At 41.1% G+C, this 17180-nt stretch overlaps 1 protein-coding gene across 5 annotated transcripts in view; it reads left to right on the top strand.

Annotated features, from left to right (window-relative positions):
* Atp13a5 (ATPase type 13A5) overlaps window positions 1–17180 on the top strand; it is a 148277-nt gene that overhangs the window by 104942 nt on the left and 26155 nt on the right. For all 5 annotated transcript variants that reach the window (XM_006522196.4, XM_006522197.4, XM_017317011.2 and 2 more), the window contains 3 exons: window positions 6772–6881; window positions 10283–10379; window positions 12836–12908. In XM_006522196.4, the coding sequence (XP_006522259.1) occupies window positions 6772–6881; window positions 10283–10379; window positions 12836–12908 (280 nt within the window). The remainder of the gene's footprint in view (window positions 1–6771; window positions 6882–10282; window positions 10380–12835; window positions 12909–17180) is intronic.

The following is a 17180-nucleotide window of genomic DNA, read 5'->3' as shown; positions in this document are numbered from 1 at the left end:
GTTGAATGGCCCTTTCACTGTGTTTGCATGTCAGATATCCTGTGTATCAGATATTTACTTTACAATTCATTACAGTTGTTAAATTACAGTTATAAAGTAGCAACGAGCCCTTCCGCTCGACTCGAGCCCCGGGCTACCTTGCCAGCAGAGTCTTGCCCAACACCCGCAAGGGCCCACACGGGACTCCCCACGGGATCCTAAGACCTCTGGTGAGTGGAACATAGCGCCTGCCCCAATCCAATCTCGCGGAACCTGAGACTGCGGTACATAGGGAAGCAGGTTACCCGGGCTTGATCTGGGGCACAAACCCCTTCCACTCCACTCGAGCCCCGGGCTACCTTGCCAGCGGAGTCGCCTGATACCCGCAAGGGCCCCACACAGGATTCCACACGAGATCCTAAGATCTCTAGTGAGTGGAACACAACTTCTGCCAGGAGTCTGGTTCGAACACCAGATATCTGGGTACCTGCCCTGCAAGAAGAGAGCTTGCCTGCAGAGAATACTCTGCCCACTGAAACTAAGGAGAGTGCTACCCTCCAGGTCTGCTTATAGAGGCTAACAGAGTCACCTGAAGAACAAGCTCTTAACAGTGACAACTAAAACAGCTAGCTTCAGAGATTACCAGATGGCGAAAGGCAAACGTAAGAATCCTACTAACAGAAATCAAGACCACTCACCATCATCAGAACGCAGCACTCCCACCCCACCTAGTCCTGGGCACCCCAACACAACCGAAAATCTAGACACAGATTTAAAAACATTTCTCATGATGATGATAGAGGACATCAAGAAGGACTTTCATAAGTCACTTAAAGAATTACAGGAGAGCACTGCTAAAGAGTTACAGGCCCTTAAAGAAAAGCAGGAAAACACAGCCAAACAGGTAGAAATCATTAAAGAAAAACAGGAAAACACATCCAAACAGGTGATGGAAATGAACAAAACCATACTAGAACTAAAAGGGGAAGTAGACACAATAAAGAAAACCCAAAGCAAGGCAACGCTGGAGATAGAAACCCTAGGAAAGAGATCTGGAACCATAGATGCAAGCATCAGCAACAGAATACAAGAAATGGAAGAGAGAATCTCAGGTGCAGAAGATTCCATAGAGAACATCGACACAACAGTCAAAGAAAATACAAAATGCAAAAGGATCCTAACTCAAAACATCCAGGTAATCCAGGACACAATGAGAAGACCAAACCTACGGATAATAGGAATTGATGAGAATGAAGATTTTCAACTTAAAGGGCCAGCTAATATCTTCAACAAAATAATAGAAGAAAACTTCCCAAACATAAAAAAAGAGATGCCCATGATCATACAAGAAGCCTACAGAACTCCAAATAGACTGGACCAGAAAAGAAATTCCTCCCGACACATAATAATCAGAACAACAAATGCACTAAATAAAGATAGAATATTAAAAGCAGTAAGGGAGAAAGGTCAAGTAACATATAAAGGAAGGCCTATCAGAATTACACCAGACTTTTCACCAGAGACTATGAAAGCCAGAAGAGCCTGGACAGATGTTATACAGACACTAAGAGAACACAAATGCCAGCCCAGGCTACTATACCCAGCCAAACTCTCAATTACCATAGATGGAGAAACCAAAGTATTCCACGACAAAACCAAATTCACACAATATCTTTCCACGAATCCAGCCAATAATCCGGAATTATTCAAAGGATAATAACAGAAAAGAAGCAATACAAGGACGGAAATCACGCCCTAGAACAACCAAGAAAGTAATCATTCAACAAACCAAAAAGAAGACAGCCACAAGAACAGAATGCCAACTCTAACAACAAAAATAAAAGGAAGCAACAATTACTTTTCCTTAATATCTCTTAATATCAATGGACTCAATTCCCCAATAAAAAGACATAGACTAACAGACTGGCTACACAAACAGGACCCAACATTCTGCTGCTTACAGGAAACCCATCTCAGGGAAAAAGACAGACACTACCTCAGAGTAAAAGGCTGGAAAACAATTTTCCAAGCAAATGGACTGAAGAAACAAGCTGGAGTAGCCATTTTAATATCGGATAAAATCGACTTCCACCCCAAAGTTATCAAAAAAGACAAGGAGGGACACTTCATACTCATCAAAGGTAAAATCCTCCAAGAGGAACTCTCAATTCTGAATATCTACGCACCAAATGCAAGGGCAGCCACATTCATTAGAGACACTTTAGTAAAGCTCAAAGCATACATTGCACCTCACACAATAATAGTGGGAGACTTCAACACACCACTTTCTTCAAAGGACAGATCGTGGAAACAGAAACTAAACAGGGACACAGTGAAACTAACAGAAGTTATGAAACAAATGGACCTGACAGATATCTAGAGAACATTTTATCCTAAAACAAAAGGATATACCTTCTTCTCAGCACCTCATGGGACCTTCTCCAAAATTGACCATATAATTGGTCACAAAACAGGCCTCAATAGATACAAAAATATTGAAATTGTCCCATGTATCCTATCAGACCACCATGGCCTAAGACTGATCTTCAATAACAACATAAATAATGGAAAGCCAACATTCACGTGGAAACTGAATAACACTCTTCTCAATGATACCTTGGTCAAGGAAGGAATAAAGAAAGAAATTAAAGACTTTTTAGAGTTTAATGAAAATGAAGCCACAACGTACCCAAACCTATGGGACACAATGAAAGCATTTCTAAGAGGGAAACTCATAGCTCTGAGTGCCTCCAAGAAGAAACGGGAGACAGCACATACTAGCAGCTTGACAACACATCTAAAAGCCCTAGAAAAAAAGGAAGCAAATTCACCCAAGAGGAGTAGACAGCAGGAAATAATCAAACTCAGGGGTGAAATCAACCAAGTGGAAACAAGAAGAACTATTCAAAGAATTAACCAAACGAGGAGTTGGTTCTTTGAGAAAATCAACAAGATAGATAAACCCTTAGCTAGACTCACTAAAGGGCACAGGGACAAAATCCTAATTAACAAAATCAGAAATGAAAAAGGAGACATAACAACAGATCCTGAAGAAATCCAAAACACCATCAGATCCTTCTACAAAAGGCTATACTCAACAAAACTGGAAAACCTGGACGAAATGGACAAATTTCTGGACAGATACCAGGTACCAAAGTTGAATCAGGATCAAGTTGATCATCTAAACAGTCCCATATCACCTAAAGAAATAGAAGCAGTTATTAATAGTCTCCCAACCAAAAAAAGCCCAGGACCAGATGGGTTTAGTGCAGAGTTCTATCAGACCTTCAAAGAAGATCTAATTCCAGTTCTGCACAAACTATTTCACAAAATAGAAGTAGAAGGTACTCTACCCAACTCATTTTATGAAGCCACTATTACTCTGATACCTAAACCACAGAAAGACCCAACAAAGATAGAGAACTTCAGACCAATTTCTCTTATGAATATCGATGCAAAAATCCTCAATAAAATTCTCGCTAACCGAATCCAAGAACACATTAAAGCAATCATCCATCCTGACCAAGTAGGTTTTATTCCAGGGATGCAGGGATGGTTTAATATACGAAAATCCATCAATGTAATCCATTATATAAACAAACTCAAAGACAAAAACCACATGATCATCTCGTTAGATGCAGAAAAAGCATTTGACAAGATCCAACACCCATTCATGATAAAAGTTTTGGAAAGATCAGGAATTCAAGACCCATACCTAAACATGATAAAAGCAATCTACAGCAAACCAGTAGCCAACATCAAAGTAAATGGAGAGAAGCTGGAAGCAATCCCACTAAAATCAGGGACTAGACAAGGCTGCCCACTTTCTCCCTACCTTTTCAACATAGTACTTGAAATATTAGCCAGAGCAATTCGACAACAAAAGGAGATCAAGGGGATACAAATTGGAAAAGAGGAAGTCAAAATATCACTTTTTGCAGATGATATGATAGTATATATAAGTGACCCTAAAAATTCTACCAGAGAACTCCTAAACCTGATAAACAGCTTCGGTGAAGTAGCTGGATATAAAATAAACTGAAACAAGTCAATGGCCTTCCTCTATACAAAGAATAAACAGGCTGAGAAAGAAATTAGGGAAACAACACCCTTCTCAATAGTCACAAATAATATAAAATATCTTGGCGTGACTCTAACTAAGGAAGTGAAAGATCTGTATGATAAAAACTTCAAATCTCTGAAGAAAAAAATTAAGGAAGATCTCAGAAGATGGAAAGATCTCCCATGCTCATGGATTGGCAGGATCAACATTGTAAAAATGGCTATCTTGCCAAAAGCAATCTACAGATTCAATGCAATCCCCATCAAAATTCCAACTCAATTCTTCAACGAATTGGAAGGAGCAATTTGCAAATTTGTCTGGAATAACAAAAAACCTAGGATAGCAAAAAGTCTTCTCAAGGATAAAAGAACTTCTGGTGGAATCACCATGCCAGACCTAAAGCTTTACTACAGAGCAATTGTGATAAAAACTGCATGGTACTGGTATAGAGACAGACCAGTAGACCAATGGAATAGAATTGAAGACCCAGAAATGAACCCACACACCTATGGTCACTTGATCTTCGACAAGGGAGCTAAAACCATCCAGTGGAAGAAAGACAGCATTTTCAACAATTGGTGCTGGCACAACTGGTTGTTATCGTGTAGAAGAATGCGAATTGATCCATACTTATCTCCTTGTACTAAGGTCAAATCTAAGTGGATCAAGGAACTTCACATAAAACCAGAGACACTGAAACTTATAGAGGAGAAAGTGGGGAAAAGCCTTGAAGATATGGGCACAGGGGAAAAATTCCTGAACAGAACAGCAATGGCTTGTGCTGTAAGATCGAGAATTGACAAATGGGACCTAATGAAACTCCAAAGTTTCTGCAAGGCAAAAGACACCGTTAGTAAGACAAAAAGACCACCAACAGATTGGGAAAGGATCTTTACCTATCCTAAATCAGATAGGGGACTAATATCCAACATATATAAAGAACTCAAGAAGGTGGACTTCAGAAAAGCAAATAACCCCATTAAAAAATGGGGCTCAGAACTGAACAAAGAATTCTCACCTGAGGAATACCGAATGGCAGAGAAGCACCTGAAAAAATGTTCAACATCCTTAATCATCAGGGAAATGCAAATCAAAACAACCCTGAGATTCCACCTCACACCAGTCAGAATGGCTAAGATCAAAAATTCAGGTGACAGCAGATGCTGGCGTGGATGTGGAGAAAGAGGAACACTCCTCCATTGTTGGTGGGAGTGCAGGCTTGTACAACCACTCTGGAAATCAGTCTGGCGGTTCCTTAGAAAATTGGACATAGTACTACCGGAGGATCCAGCAATACCTCTCCTGGGCATATATCCAGAAGATGCCCCAACTGGTAAGAAGGACACATGCTCCACTATGTTCATAGCAGCCTTATTTATAATAGCCAGAAGCTGGAAAGAACCTAGATGCCCCTCAACAGAGGAATGGATACAGAAAATGTGGTACATCTACACAATGGAGTACTACTCAGCTATTAAAAAGAATGAATTTATGAAATTCCTAGGCAAATGGATGGACCTGGAGGGCATCATCCTGAGTGAGGTAACACATTCACAAAGAAACTCACACAATATGTACTCACTCATAAGTGGATATTAGCCCCAAACCTAGGATACCCAAGATATAAGATATAATTTGCTAAACACATGAAACTCAAGAAAAATGAAGACTGAAGTGTGGACACTATGCCCCTCCTTAGATTTGGGAACAAAACACCCATGGAAGGAGTTACAGAGACAAAGTTTGGAGCTGAGTTGAAAGGATGGACCATGTAGAGACTGCCATATCCAGGGATCCACCCCATAATCAGCATCCAAACGCTGACACCATTGCATACACTAGCAAGATTTTATTGAAAGGACCCAGATGTAGCTGTCTCTTATGAGACTATGCCGGGGCCTAGCAAACACAGAAGTGGATGCTCACAGTCAGCTAATGGATGGATCATAGGGCTCCCAATGGAGGAGCTAGAGAAAGTAGCCAAGGAGCTAAAGGGATCTGCAACCCTATAGGTGGAACAACATTATGAACTAACCAGTGCCCCGGAGCTCTTGACTCTAGCTGCATATATATCAAAAGATGGCCTAGTCGGCCATCACGGGAAAGAGAGGCCCATTGGACTTGCAAACTTTATATGCCCCAGTACAGGGGAACACCAGGGCCAAAAAGGGGGAGTGGGTGGGCAGGGGAGTGGGAGTGGGTGGATATGGGGGACTTTTGGTATAGCATTGGAAATGTAAATGAGCTAAATACCTAATAAAAAATGGAAAAAAATAAAATAAAGTAGCAAGGAAAGTAATTTTATGGTTGGTGGTCACTGCAACATGAGGAACTGTGTTAAAGGGTAGCAGCATTAGGAAGGTTAAGAACTACAATGCTAAGAAATCTCTCCAATCCTTTCGCCATGCTTTTATAGAAGTTTTGAATGAGTGCTTCCATTTGCTGATGTTGTTGTGCATGTGCCACAAAGATAGTATAGTATGCGTGCATGTGTGGAAACTTGCACATGTACATGCACACTTGTCTGTGGATCACAATGCAGTCTGTTCCTCTTCCATGATGATTTTATGTATCATGAGAGACAGGCTATATGGATGAAAGAGCATATAAATAGAGACCTGAATATGGACAGATACAGTATTATAACTGATGTAGAACAAACAGCCTAGTATTTGAGTAGTAGAGCCTGGTCTGAAGAGCCGTGGTTTGACATGGTTGAATCATTCCAGGCTTTGAAAATGGCTCATGCTGGCATCTCACTATCAGAACAGGAAGCATCCGTGGCATCTCCCTTCACCTCGAAAACAGCCAATATCGAGTGTGTGCCTCATCTCATCAGGTAAGCTTCTCCTGTACCTCACCACTGTGGCTCATTGTCTGGCTCTGGAAGCAGACAGAATTGGACACTAGGTCCTAACAATGAGGCAAGGTGTGCATCCAGGGGCAGGCCTAGTGCTGTTGGGTTACTAGTCAAGGGACGATTCCTGTTGCTTTTTCAAGCACTAACAAACCCACACAAAAAAGTGACTTTCATCCACTTTTAAGAAATAGATGGAGCCTGGCAGTGGTGGCGCAGGCCTTTAATGCCAGCTCTTGGGAGGCAGAGGCAGGCGGATTTCTGAGTTCGCGGCCAGCCTGGTCTACAGAGTGAGTTCCAGTTCCAGGACAGCCAGGGCGACACAGAGAAACCTGTCTCGAGAAAAGAAAGAAAGAAAAGAAATAGATGGGTGTGACAGGTAGACCACTGAAAACTTCCTTTGATATTTAAAACCTTACTGACTGTCTTCTCTTTCCCTTATTTTCATATTCTGGGAACCTTCTGTGATATTTGACCAGGAGTTTGGGATGGGTTGGGGGGAGCAGGATAAGGATGCATCATTAGATAGCGTCTATCCATACTATTGTATACTTCTAAAATAAACATTTGCAATCATCAGGGTGTTGTCATAGGAGGCATACAACTTCACTGGAGATTAGGAACGAGGGGCGTGTGTTTGCTTTCCTTTACTGGATGCATTTCGAATTTGTTTCTACTTGCATTTTAGGTGTAACGAAGAATAAAGCATCCGTTTTATATTTTCTTCATAAATCTTTCCCCCTACTGTTCCTAAAATACCTGAGGGTAACCGGGTATCTCCAGGGCCAGAGGGCTGGAAGTCACCATGCAGCTTACTCTGGAAAAAACAATGAGATGACTCTTTATCACTTTCTTGGTGCCTCAGAGCACAGGGTGACTGGTGGGATGGAGTAAGGCCTGCAATACCATGCCCTTCCCGCACATCCACCAGGCAGCTGGACCACATGTCCTTTGTCTTTGGGCATCGACATCTGTGTTCTTCTGTACTCTTGAGCACAGTCACCCCCTGTGCCTCCCAAGCATAACTGTGACCGATGTATTATGCATCAGGAATGTATTTATAATGCAGTATGTTGGTTTAGAATATGTCCTGATATAAGATTTCTGGTAGTGGTAGATAATTTATTATTAAGAGTTCAGGGTAGATTCTCTTTGCTTCTGTATTTGATAGCTTCAAAAAATTAGATATGGTTCAGTGTTCAGCTCTTTAAGACTCATTTTGTCCTTCGGTATTCTTTACATATGCTTATTCCTGGGAAAGATCCCTAGAAGGGCAATGTGGTACAACTCTTCCATGCATAGGTCTAGGTCCATTGGTTTCTTTGTCATTCTTCAGCGCAGGAGCTTGTCACAGTTCATGTCCTTGTGGGAAAAGCTGTATCTTTTTATTTTGATTATTATTATTCCTGTATCTCTTTCTAGCTCTAAGCAGAGAATCTGATGGACTGCTGCAGGAGATGCAGATAAATGTACGAGCTACCAAAATTCATAATCATTAGGAATAGCAGTGATCTTGGAAGCTCACGAAGACAGCTTTTATCCTGCCCTTAGAACCCTGTTTTGTACATTGTTTTGAATCTAGCTGTCTTAATTTTCCTGAAATTATATACAACTGCAGGGGAAAAGAATATGAAATCATAATGTTTATGTCAGACTTGGGAAAACAATCCAGGCTTTGCTGCTTTCCTCGGCCTGTTTTTTTCTTCTTCTTCTTCTTCTTCCATCCTTTGTTGAAAACAAATGCTAGCTGTTCACAGCCTGGTGGGAAACATCTGCCTGAAGTAGCCTGGCCATCTCCCAACCTAACATCCACCGTGCCTGAGGCAAGAAGTTAGTCATTTGGCTTCCAGGTCGGCCATTTTATGTTTCAATATAGTTCTAACATCTTTGAACTGAGCAGGTGCCTATGTCACTGGGGACTAGAAACAAACTAAAGCCGTGTCGGGTCATGTCCGTCTTGGCAAGGGGAAGCTGCAGAGTCAACACGCTACATTCTCACACTGTCCTCCAGACCAAATAAATAAATAAATAAATAACCTCAGCTAAAAGCCATTTTTTTCCTCCAAAGGATGAATATGCAGTTTCCAAGCTGTAGTTTCTGCAGTAGTCTTGTTCTTTTGATCTCTTTACCAACTCAGAATTACCTTGGTTTCTTCCAGCAATATCACGGATGGCAAAAACCATCAGGACTCCATTTTATAGTTGCATTCATACTTTGTAAAATTTGAGAGCACTGATTTTAGCTCTGTGTGTCTGAGAACCACTAAAACTCACTCAATTCTAGGAAGTATGTTGAGATAGAAGAAATTAAGATCGAGTCAATGCTCGACACTGCAGGCCATTATAATGATGCAGTATGCTTAGACTACACACAATAATATCCTCACTTCATGGAGGGAATAGGGCCTAATTCTGTTTCTATCCTTTTGTAATGATTCTTGGTGTAATATTGGTACTTCATAAGACCTAAGTAAAAGTGGGTCAAGAGTCAAGGAGCGAATTAAGGATTGAGGAAGAGACTGCCCAAATGAATGAAAGGTTGAACAGGTCATGGGATTCAGTTAATTATTTGGTGCTTGTCTATCACAGACAAGATGCTGAGTTCAATTCCCAGCACTGCATAAACCAGAGGATGCCAGTTATACAACATTCAGGAGGGGGAGGTAGAGGCATCAGCAGCTCGATGGATAAAACAAGAGACTTAAGATGGCGCAGCGGTACACAAGCATAAGGACCCAAGTTCAAACCCCAGGCACTGACGTAAAAAGTTTGCTACAGCTTTGTTTGCCTGGAATCCTGGTATTTGGGATGAGAGACAAGTGGACTCTGATAGCTCACAACATGGTCTATGCCAGGAGCAAGAGATGGCTGTGCCACACATGAACTCATAACAGTTGCAGTTCACTGCACAGTGCATGCACAAGACCTAATCTCTAAACATTCAGTCACGAGCTCTACTGAGCAGCCTCATAGGGCTTTTCCCTGCCTAAGGGGGCGGCTCTCAGTCAAGCTATGTCTTCAGAGATGCCACCGCTGGTAAGTTACTCATGCCTCAATGGTTAGCTTCACACCAGTGCTCACATGGGTGACTCTGGCTAAACCTAGTGAGTTAAACCAATGCACAGAAACAAAATTATATCCAAAAGACACAAAAGTAGGAGGAGGACTTGGCACACGAGTTAAGGGGATAAGGGAGATGAGTTCTTAAATGTATTATACACATTACATACATATGTGAAATAGGTAATATAATGTATTATATTAGTTATATTATGCATTATACACATTGACAAAGAATGGACTATTTTTTTAAGTAAGCTTCTTTTAAAATATAAAGGGGCTGTGTGGCATATGTAAGCAGTTTTTGTGTTTGTTCTCAACAGGGAGGGCCGGGCTGCTCTGGTCTCATCCTTCGGTGTATTTAAATACCTGACTATGTACGGCATCATCCAGTTTATTGGAACATCACTTCTGTACTGGGTAAGAACTAAATTCATTTCTTCCCAGTTCTAATTGTATTTATAGTGTTGGGATGTGGATCCTACACCCCATTTAATGTTTATAAATGTATGACATTTCTCAGAAACAGGTGCCTACAAATTTGGGAACCTGGTGTGCTTCGTGTAGCCTGAGGTTAGAAGTCAGTAATACTGGATATGTTGTCCAGGGTGTTGGTTTTCTCTGGATAACCTGAAACTCTTGACCTCTGTAATCCTGTCTCTTCCTTGGGGGAATAAACAGAGCTTGAGAGAAGCCTAAATATAACTCAACAGGAAATGGATCTGCCTCCAACTGTGGAATATTTTTGGCAAAAAAGACTGAAAAGAGATAAAAAGGAAGAGAAGTTTTTGGATTTTATTTTGAAGGACAGCAACGCTGAAAAGCTCCCACGCTGGGGCTGTGTTCCTGAACCTACCCAGAATTTAATAGGGTTAGGTGTGTTATCAGTAAAGAATAGCAATTCCTTAAAAATGACAAAGGGATTTTAAAAAACAAATGGTAATAACCATTTAGCACACAGGAGCTATGCATAGATTAAATATAATCTTCATTATTTCAAGCATAGTTTGCTCTATAATAAAATGATCCAACACACTTAAAGGACACTTGGGGAATTAAGCTATTTTATTGCTTTGGGAGGATAATTAAGAGGTAAACGGAGAGACGAGGGATTGAGGTATCTTGTTGGCAAGGACATATGTGGGAGGCTAAATGGCCACCAGGTGGGAAGGGATAAGGAGACCCCATCCAAGCCTTACCTTCATCCAAAATGCAAAGTGGGGTCTTATCCTTGGCCTATTCCCACCTCTGGAAAGTGAATGACTTACTTTTAAGGTCTCCACAGTTCTACAATAGCTGTTCATATTGAAAAATCGAAGGCTGCTGTTGGATAATTTTCCTTGTGTTTCTGTTTATGTGTGATTTTACCACTCAAGTGGGGAAAGGGTAAGAGGAAGTAACCAGAGGCCACAGAAGTGCATCGGTCAGTAAAGTGTTTGCTGAGTTCAGATCCTAGCACCCACATAAAAGCTTGGATTTGGTGACACACACCTATACTTCCAGTGATGCAAGGCAGAGACAGGAAGATTCTGTACTTGACAGACATCCAGTCTAGCCAATTAATGAGCTCCAGGTTCAATGAGAGACTGTCTCAAAGAAAATAAAGTGGGGACCCATAGAGGGAGATGCCTGATACTGACCTCTGGCCTCCACACATAAGTACATGAACACATACCCCTTCACATACAAGTGCACACAGTATACGCTTAATTATCAAGTGCATGTGTACACACACACACACACACATGCACACACAGGGTAAGGTCGGGAGGGCGCTTGTTGGTAGATGAGGAAGAGTTGGGAATCAGAGGGCACAATGTAACTACCTTTTCATAAAACTGAGTGCAGAGCTGAGGGGTCTGTGGTGGAGTTGCAATCATTGCACTCAGCAGTTGTCCAGTTGTTCACAACCGCATAAGCACACCCTCCAAGTACTTCAACTTAGAAGCTACTACAGAGTCTTTGCAAAGAGTCAGTGTACGTTCACATGCAGACATTGTCTGCACACTCATAATCACGTCACAGTATGGAAGTTGGTGACTAGCTGAGAAGGATGTTGGAAGGCCTGGCCTTGGGACATTCCCAAGGAGTAATGGTTTGACTTTTTGGCCTTATGAGTTCAGCTCCAAACGAGAACTGAAAAGCTAAGTTCTGTGTGTACCCAGACCTCAGGGAGGCAAAAGTGGTGGACTAAAGTCTGCAGTGGCTTTACTTAGAGCAGTGATTCTCAACCTGTGGGACCCCACCCCTTTTGAGGGCATCGAACAACCCTTTCACAGAGGTCACCTAAGGCCATTGGAAAACAGATATTTACATTACAATGCATGACAGTAGCAAAATTACAGTTATGAAGTGGCAATGATAATAATTTTATGGTTGCGGGGGGGGGGGTTACCACAACATGAGGAACTGTATTAAGAGGTCCAAGCATTCGCAAGATGGAAAAGCAACGACTTAGGGGGAGGCCATGTTCAGTTTGGAAACCTGAGTGAGCTCCAGACTCACGGTGTTATCACTCAGTCCATCCTCAAGGTGGAGGCCTTGATTTGAAATTTTGCCTAAAATCCTGTTAGAAATGTTGAGACTTGTGCTGAGAATTCAGCTGTCCAGGCTGAGATGACACCAGCCAAGGGTAATGTGGCCAGTAGGAGGCTGGTAGGGTTTCGACCGAGACACTGGTTATAAAGAAATGATTTAAATACTGGGAAAATAGCTACAGGGGTCATTTAGTCTAATGAGCTACTGAAGGTTTTAGGTTCATATTTTCTTTTTGAAAAGAAGAAACAGCAATTGCCTGTTGTTGTGCGCTTTAAAGAGCTCCATGAATGAGAGCCACTGTAATAGACATGATACTTACACTGTTTTTTTTCCCCCAGCAACTACAGCTCTTTGGTAACTACCAGTACCTCCTGCAAGATGTGGCCATCACGCTGATGGTCAGCTTAACAAGTAAGTGTGTATCTATTTGTGAAGTCCCAGAAACACTTGGTAAGGACATGGTGGGAAAGTTACATCTATGAATTTATTTAAAGTAACATTGGGGTGAGTGGAGGCTTGGAGCCTCTAGACCTGCAGCAAAATAGCCTAATAACAATTGAGTCTAACCTAATAATATATATAATATAACCTACATAATATAAATATAACCTATTATAAATAATAAATAATCTAATAATAAATAGGTCTAATCTAATAATATATAAATAATATGAGCTACACAATACAAATATAACCTAATATAAATAATAACTAACCCAATAATAAATAGATTTAGCCTAATAATATATAAATGATATAACCTATAGAATATAAATATAACCTATTATAAATAATAGATAATCTAATAATAAATAGGTCTTTCCTCTAAGAACCTTTCAACATAGTCTTAGTTCTTTGCAGTTTTGTATCCTGTCCATAGAAAAATGGGTAAGAAATCCAGAAAGGACTTTTCTCTCTCTCTTTTAAACCCAAAGGTCACTTTCCATTATTCACCTACATTTCACACTGACACAAAACTCAGATTCCTGCTATGTCTTTGACTTGGGAGAACAAATGCTAATGCGTGATTCCGGTGCAGTTCCCTGGGAAGTGAGGCGTGGGTCGTGGCAGCCAGTGCTTGCTTCCTTCCTGGGAGATGACACTGATAAAGTGCTTTTGATCAAGAAACTCGGGGCTTGATACTAACTCTTAATAAGCAAGAAAGGTGACTGCCTCAACAGAAGCAGGAAGAACAATGGCCCTGTCACTTTCCCTTTGTTCAACAGCGAGGTGTTGTGAAAAACAACAGATAAAATACCCAACGTCGGCAGGACATTAATAACCTTGACACATCATGTCACATCTTAAAACAGAAAACTGACATTGAGCTCATCTCTCATGTCTATCGAATGATAAAATCTACCAGTCTCTATGATATAAGTAATATCAATTTTGATTATTAGGTTGGAGTGTCTATTCCAAGCCTATTATGTATTTTCCACTATGCGTTATTACTATTCATCTAACTGAATAATTTTGAATCAGTGATAGTGATTTTATGATGCTCAGTATTTTTAAGCAATCTGGGATGATTTATTTATGCATGATGCTGGAAAGGGGAGGAACCCCAGGAGGTTCCAGAGCCTGTGCTGTAGGCTGAAGGCCACGGCTGTCTTCTAGCACTCAAAGATCTCCTAGGAACAAGGCAGGCATGAGTAGACATGTAAGAAAATAACTAACCCGTGACAATAGTGCCCTTTTCCAGTATGAACCTTAATCTTAGCACTAGGAAACATAAGGAGCCTTGATAATGGTCATTATATAGAGCTTGCATGCAATAGTCCTTGACTTTAAAGAGGCAGATGAACACCCAGCATTTTTCAGCCTAGTCTGATCTGATTTTTCACTCCAGTCTGATCTGGCCTAACTTGCTTTTCAGACTGTTTATTTAGCTGTTTTCTTTCACTTACCCTACAGTGTGGCCAAACTGAAAACCTTGAATCCATGTGCTGGAAATGTCTTTCTTTTAGTAAAAGGCTCTTTAAGAAATATTAAATTGCGTGTATGTTTTGGTGTGTGTGTGTGTGTGTGTGTGTGTGTGTGTGTGTGTGTGTGTATGTGTGCATATGCACATGGTAGTGCAGTACCATGGGCTATAAGAGCAGTGTCTAGTCTTAATCACTGAGACATCTCTGTAGTTCCAAGCATTTTTGAAAATTGCCGATCTTTCTTGTGTTAGAGTCAGTCCTATTTCTTTCACAAAGCTGTTTTTAGTGTTCCCTCCTGTCTCTCCTCTGATGACAGATTATCATTAAAAAATAAAATAACCCTCCTTTCTCTAAGTCCCAGAGCATCTGCTGCCATCAGTCCACACTCTATTTTGAATTTATGCTTCTTCTGTTCATGATTCTAACCTCCCCAGCTAAACTCTACTCTGGGGCCATAAGCCTTTGTATGTATGCCTCTAGGGGTCTATGTTTCTAACACAGAGAAGGAGAAAAATGCTAATGGGATTTCCTTACTGGGTGGAAGTTTGCTGACCTGAATACTTGCGAATAATGAATAAGTGCCAGTTGAGCATGAAGAAAGAGGATGGCAACATCCCTATCACATCTTCTAAAGAGATGCTTACTGGTTCTTCTGTCATAAACATATTCCCCCCTCTACCCATTACCTGAGTATTGATTCCCTTAAAAGCTGTAGCAGTGACTATTGAGGTATGCTTTAAGGAAAGCTGAAAGGACATGTATGAAGTCTTGTTGTCCTCCCAGGATTGCAACAGACAATAAAAGAGAGTCATAGAAAGTATCCTAGGACAGTCTGTTTGATTTTTGAGGGGACATTGTGTTTTCACACACCCCTTTCATAGTAGCAATGAGGAGAGAGAGGAAAGCCATGAAGGAAAGCTATATATTATTTATCTTATAGGTAAAGTAGTAGCCATGGAACTTATTCAGGTTGGAAGTACCCTAGCAAAAGGCTGCACAGTTGGTTTTTCTTTTATAGTATGTACTCCAAGAGACATTTGAAGGAAACAATCCTGAAGAATTGGAAGGAGAGAGTCCCATTCATACTGGTCCAGACCAGGTCACAGGGAAACTGTACAGCCCACCAATGAGCCCTGTACAAACTGCCAAGTTTAGATAAGTGCCGTGTTGGAGCGCAGCTGCCAAGAGAGAAGTGAGGTAGCATTTCGGATGAAATGATAGCTTTTCCATGGTCACCTTTAGCCTTCCTTTCTCAGTTTTCCTCAGAATTCAGCTTATAGACTGAGTCAGCCACATGGTTGTTGATCATTGGATAAAGTGCCATCGTCCGGATGGTACAGCTTTTGACCTGCGACCCTTCTGAGACCCTCTTCTGCTAGAGGTAGCCATGCTTCCGAACCGAGGTGTGTCAGTCTTCTACAGATAGGCTGATTCTCAGGGCGTGGACAACTGAGGTGAGAGTCAGCCGGGTAGTACCACTCACAGGAGCACAGTGGCCACACCTCCATGTCAGTCAACCTATAACTAATACCATGCAAAGGAGTGTAGGAAAGCCCAGAATAACTCTGTCACGGTCATGCGCCAATTCTGAAACAAAATTAGAACTGTTGTTTGAACACTTTTTGATTCTTCTCAAGTGCTCACCAGGATGGGCGGTCTTCCCAAAGGAGGGGTCCATTGTGAGACCATTCTGCATATTGTGAGTCTACTGTCCCCTGTATTGTGATGAGCCCCCTCCTTAAACATCACTTTAGCCCTTCTGCAGAACCTGACAAGGCCATTTCACTCAAGGAAATTGCTGTCTCATAAAGAACTTATCAAAGATCACAGAGTTTGAGACACATGCAGCTAATAATACAAGATATGATATATTAAAGAAAAAGTTTTTTAACACGATGTCAGGGCAGAAGTCAGTTGAGAAAATGTTACACTGTGAAGCACAACTGACCCTCATCTCTGTGGGCGTTTGTACTAGTAACACACTTGGCCTCTTCAACACGAACTTCAAACTATCAAGAAAAAGAGAGAAAGGAGATGCCTAAAAAAAATACAATTCTCAATAATGCTTGAAATTAGAAACTCTGAGGCACCTTGTCCTAAATCTGGCTTGCACACTAAAGGATTAAATATTGGGTCTCTTTATTCCCAAGCAGCCATCCTCTCTCTCCTTCAGTCCATCTGAAGGTTTTAATCTGTTGTCCTCTACACGTTACCATGGAAATGTCCTAAAAGGTGATTCTTCAACTGAAGCTCCATCATTTTCATCTGTTCACTTGTCTCCCCGTGGCTGGTGACATCCAACTTTCACTGTTCATTCTGCAAGTCTTTTGAAGAGAAAGTACATTGGTGTAGCATGGCCTTGGGACAGTCATTGCAGTGGATGAAGGTAGGTTCCAGCCAGCTTCATTTAGACTTAATATTTCAGTATATAGAAGAAGGCCATATGAGGATAATTAGATATGACAATGCATCTTACCATTTCACACATGGATTTTTTTTAACATAAACCTCATCAAGTGGCAGTGACCTTTTCTGAGTGTGAACCTTCTGAGACCTTCAGATACATCTTGGAAACCCTATGAGACACACTCAGAGCTTTGCTTGTAGGTATGGGGAATTTATGGTCCACTTGAAATTTGGCTCACATAATTTATGATATATAATTTCTAATATAAATGCATCAAGTGATTTTGAGCAATTAAAGACCATAATTTGAAATGGTACATTCTCCCCTGTAGGAGGCTTGGTGTGAGAT

This window comes from Mus musculus, chromosome 16 (assembly GCF_000001635.26).
Source record: "Mus musculus strain C57BL/6J chromosome 16, GRCm38.p6 C57BL/6J".
NCBI classification, from domain to species: domain Eukaryota; kingdom Metazoa; phylum Chordata; class Mammalia; order Rodentia; family Muridae; genus Mus; species Mus musculus.
This window is presented reverse-complemented; position numbering and strand designations above follow the sequence as displayed.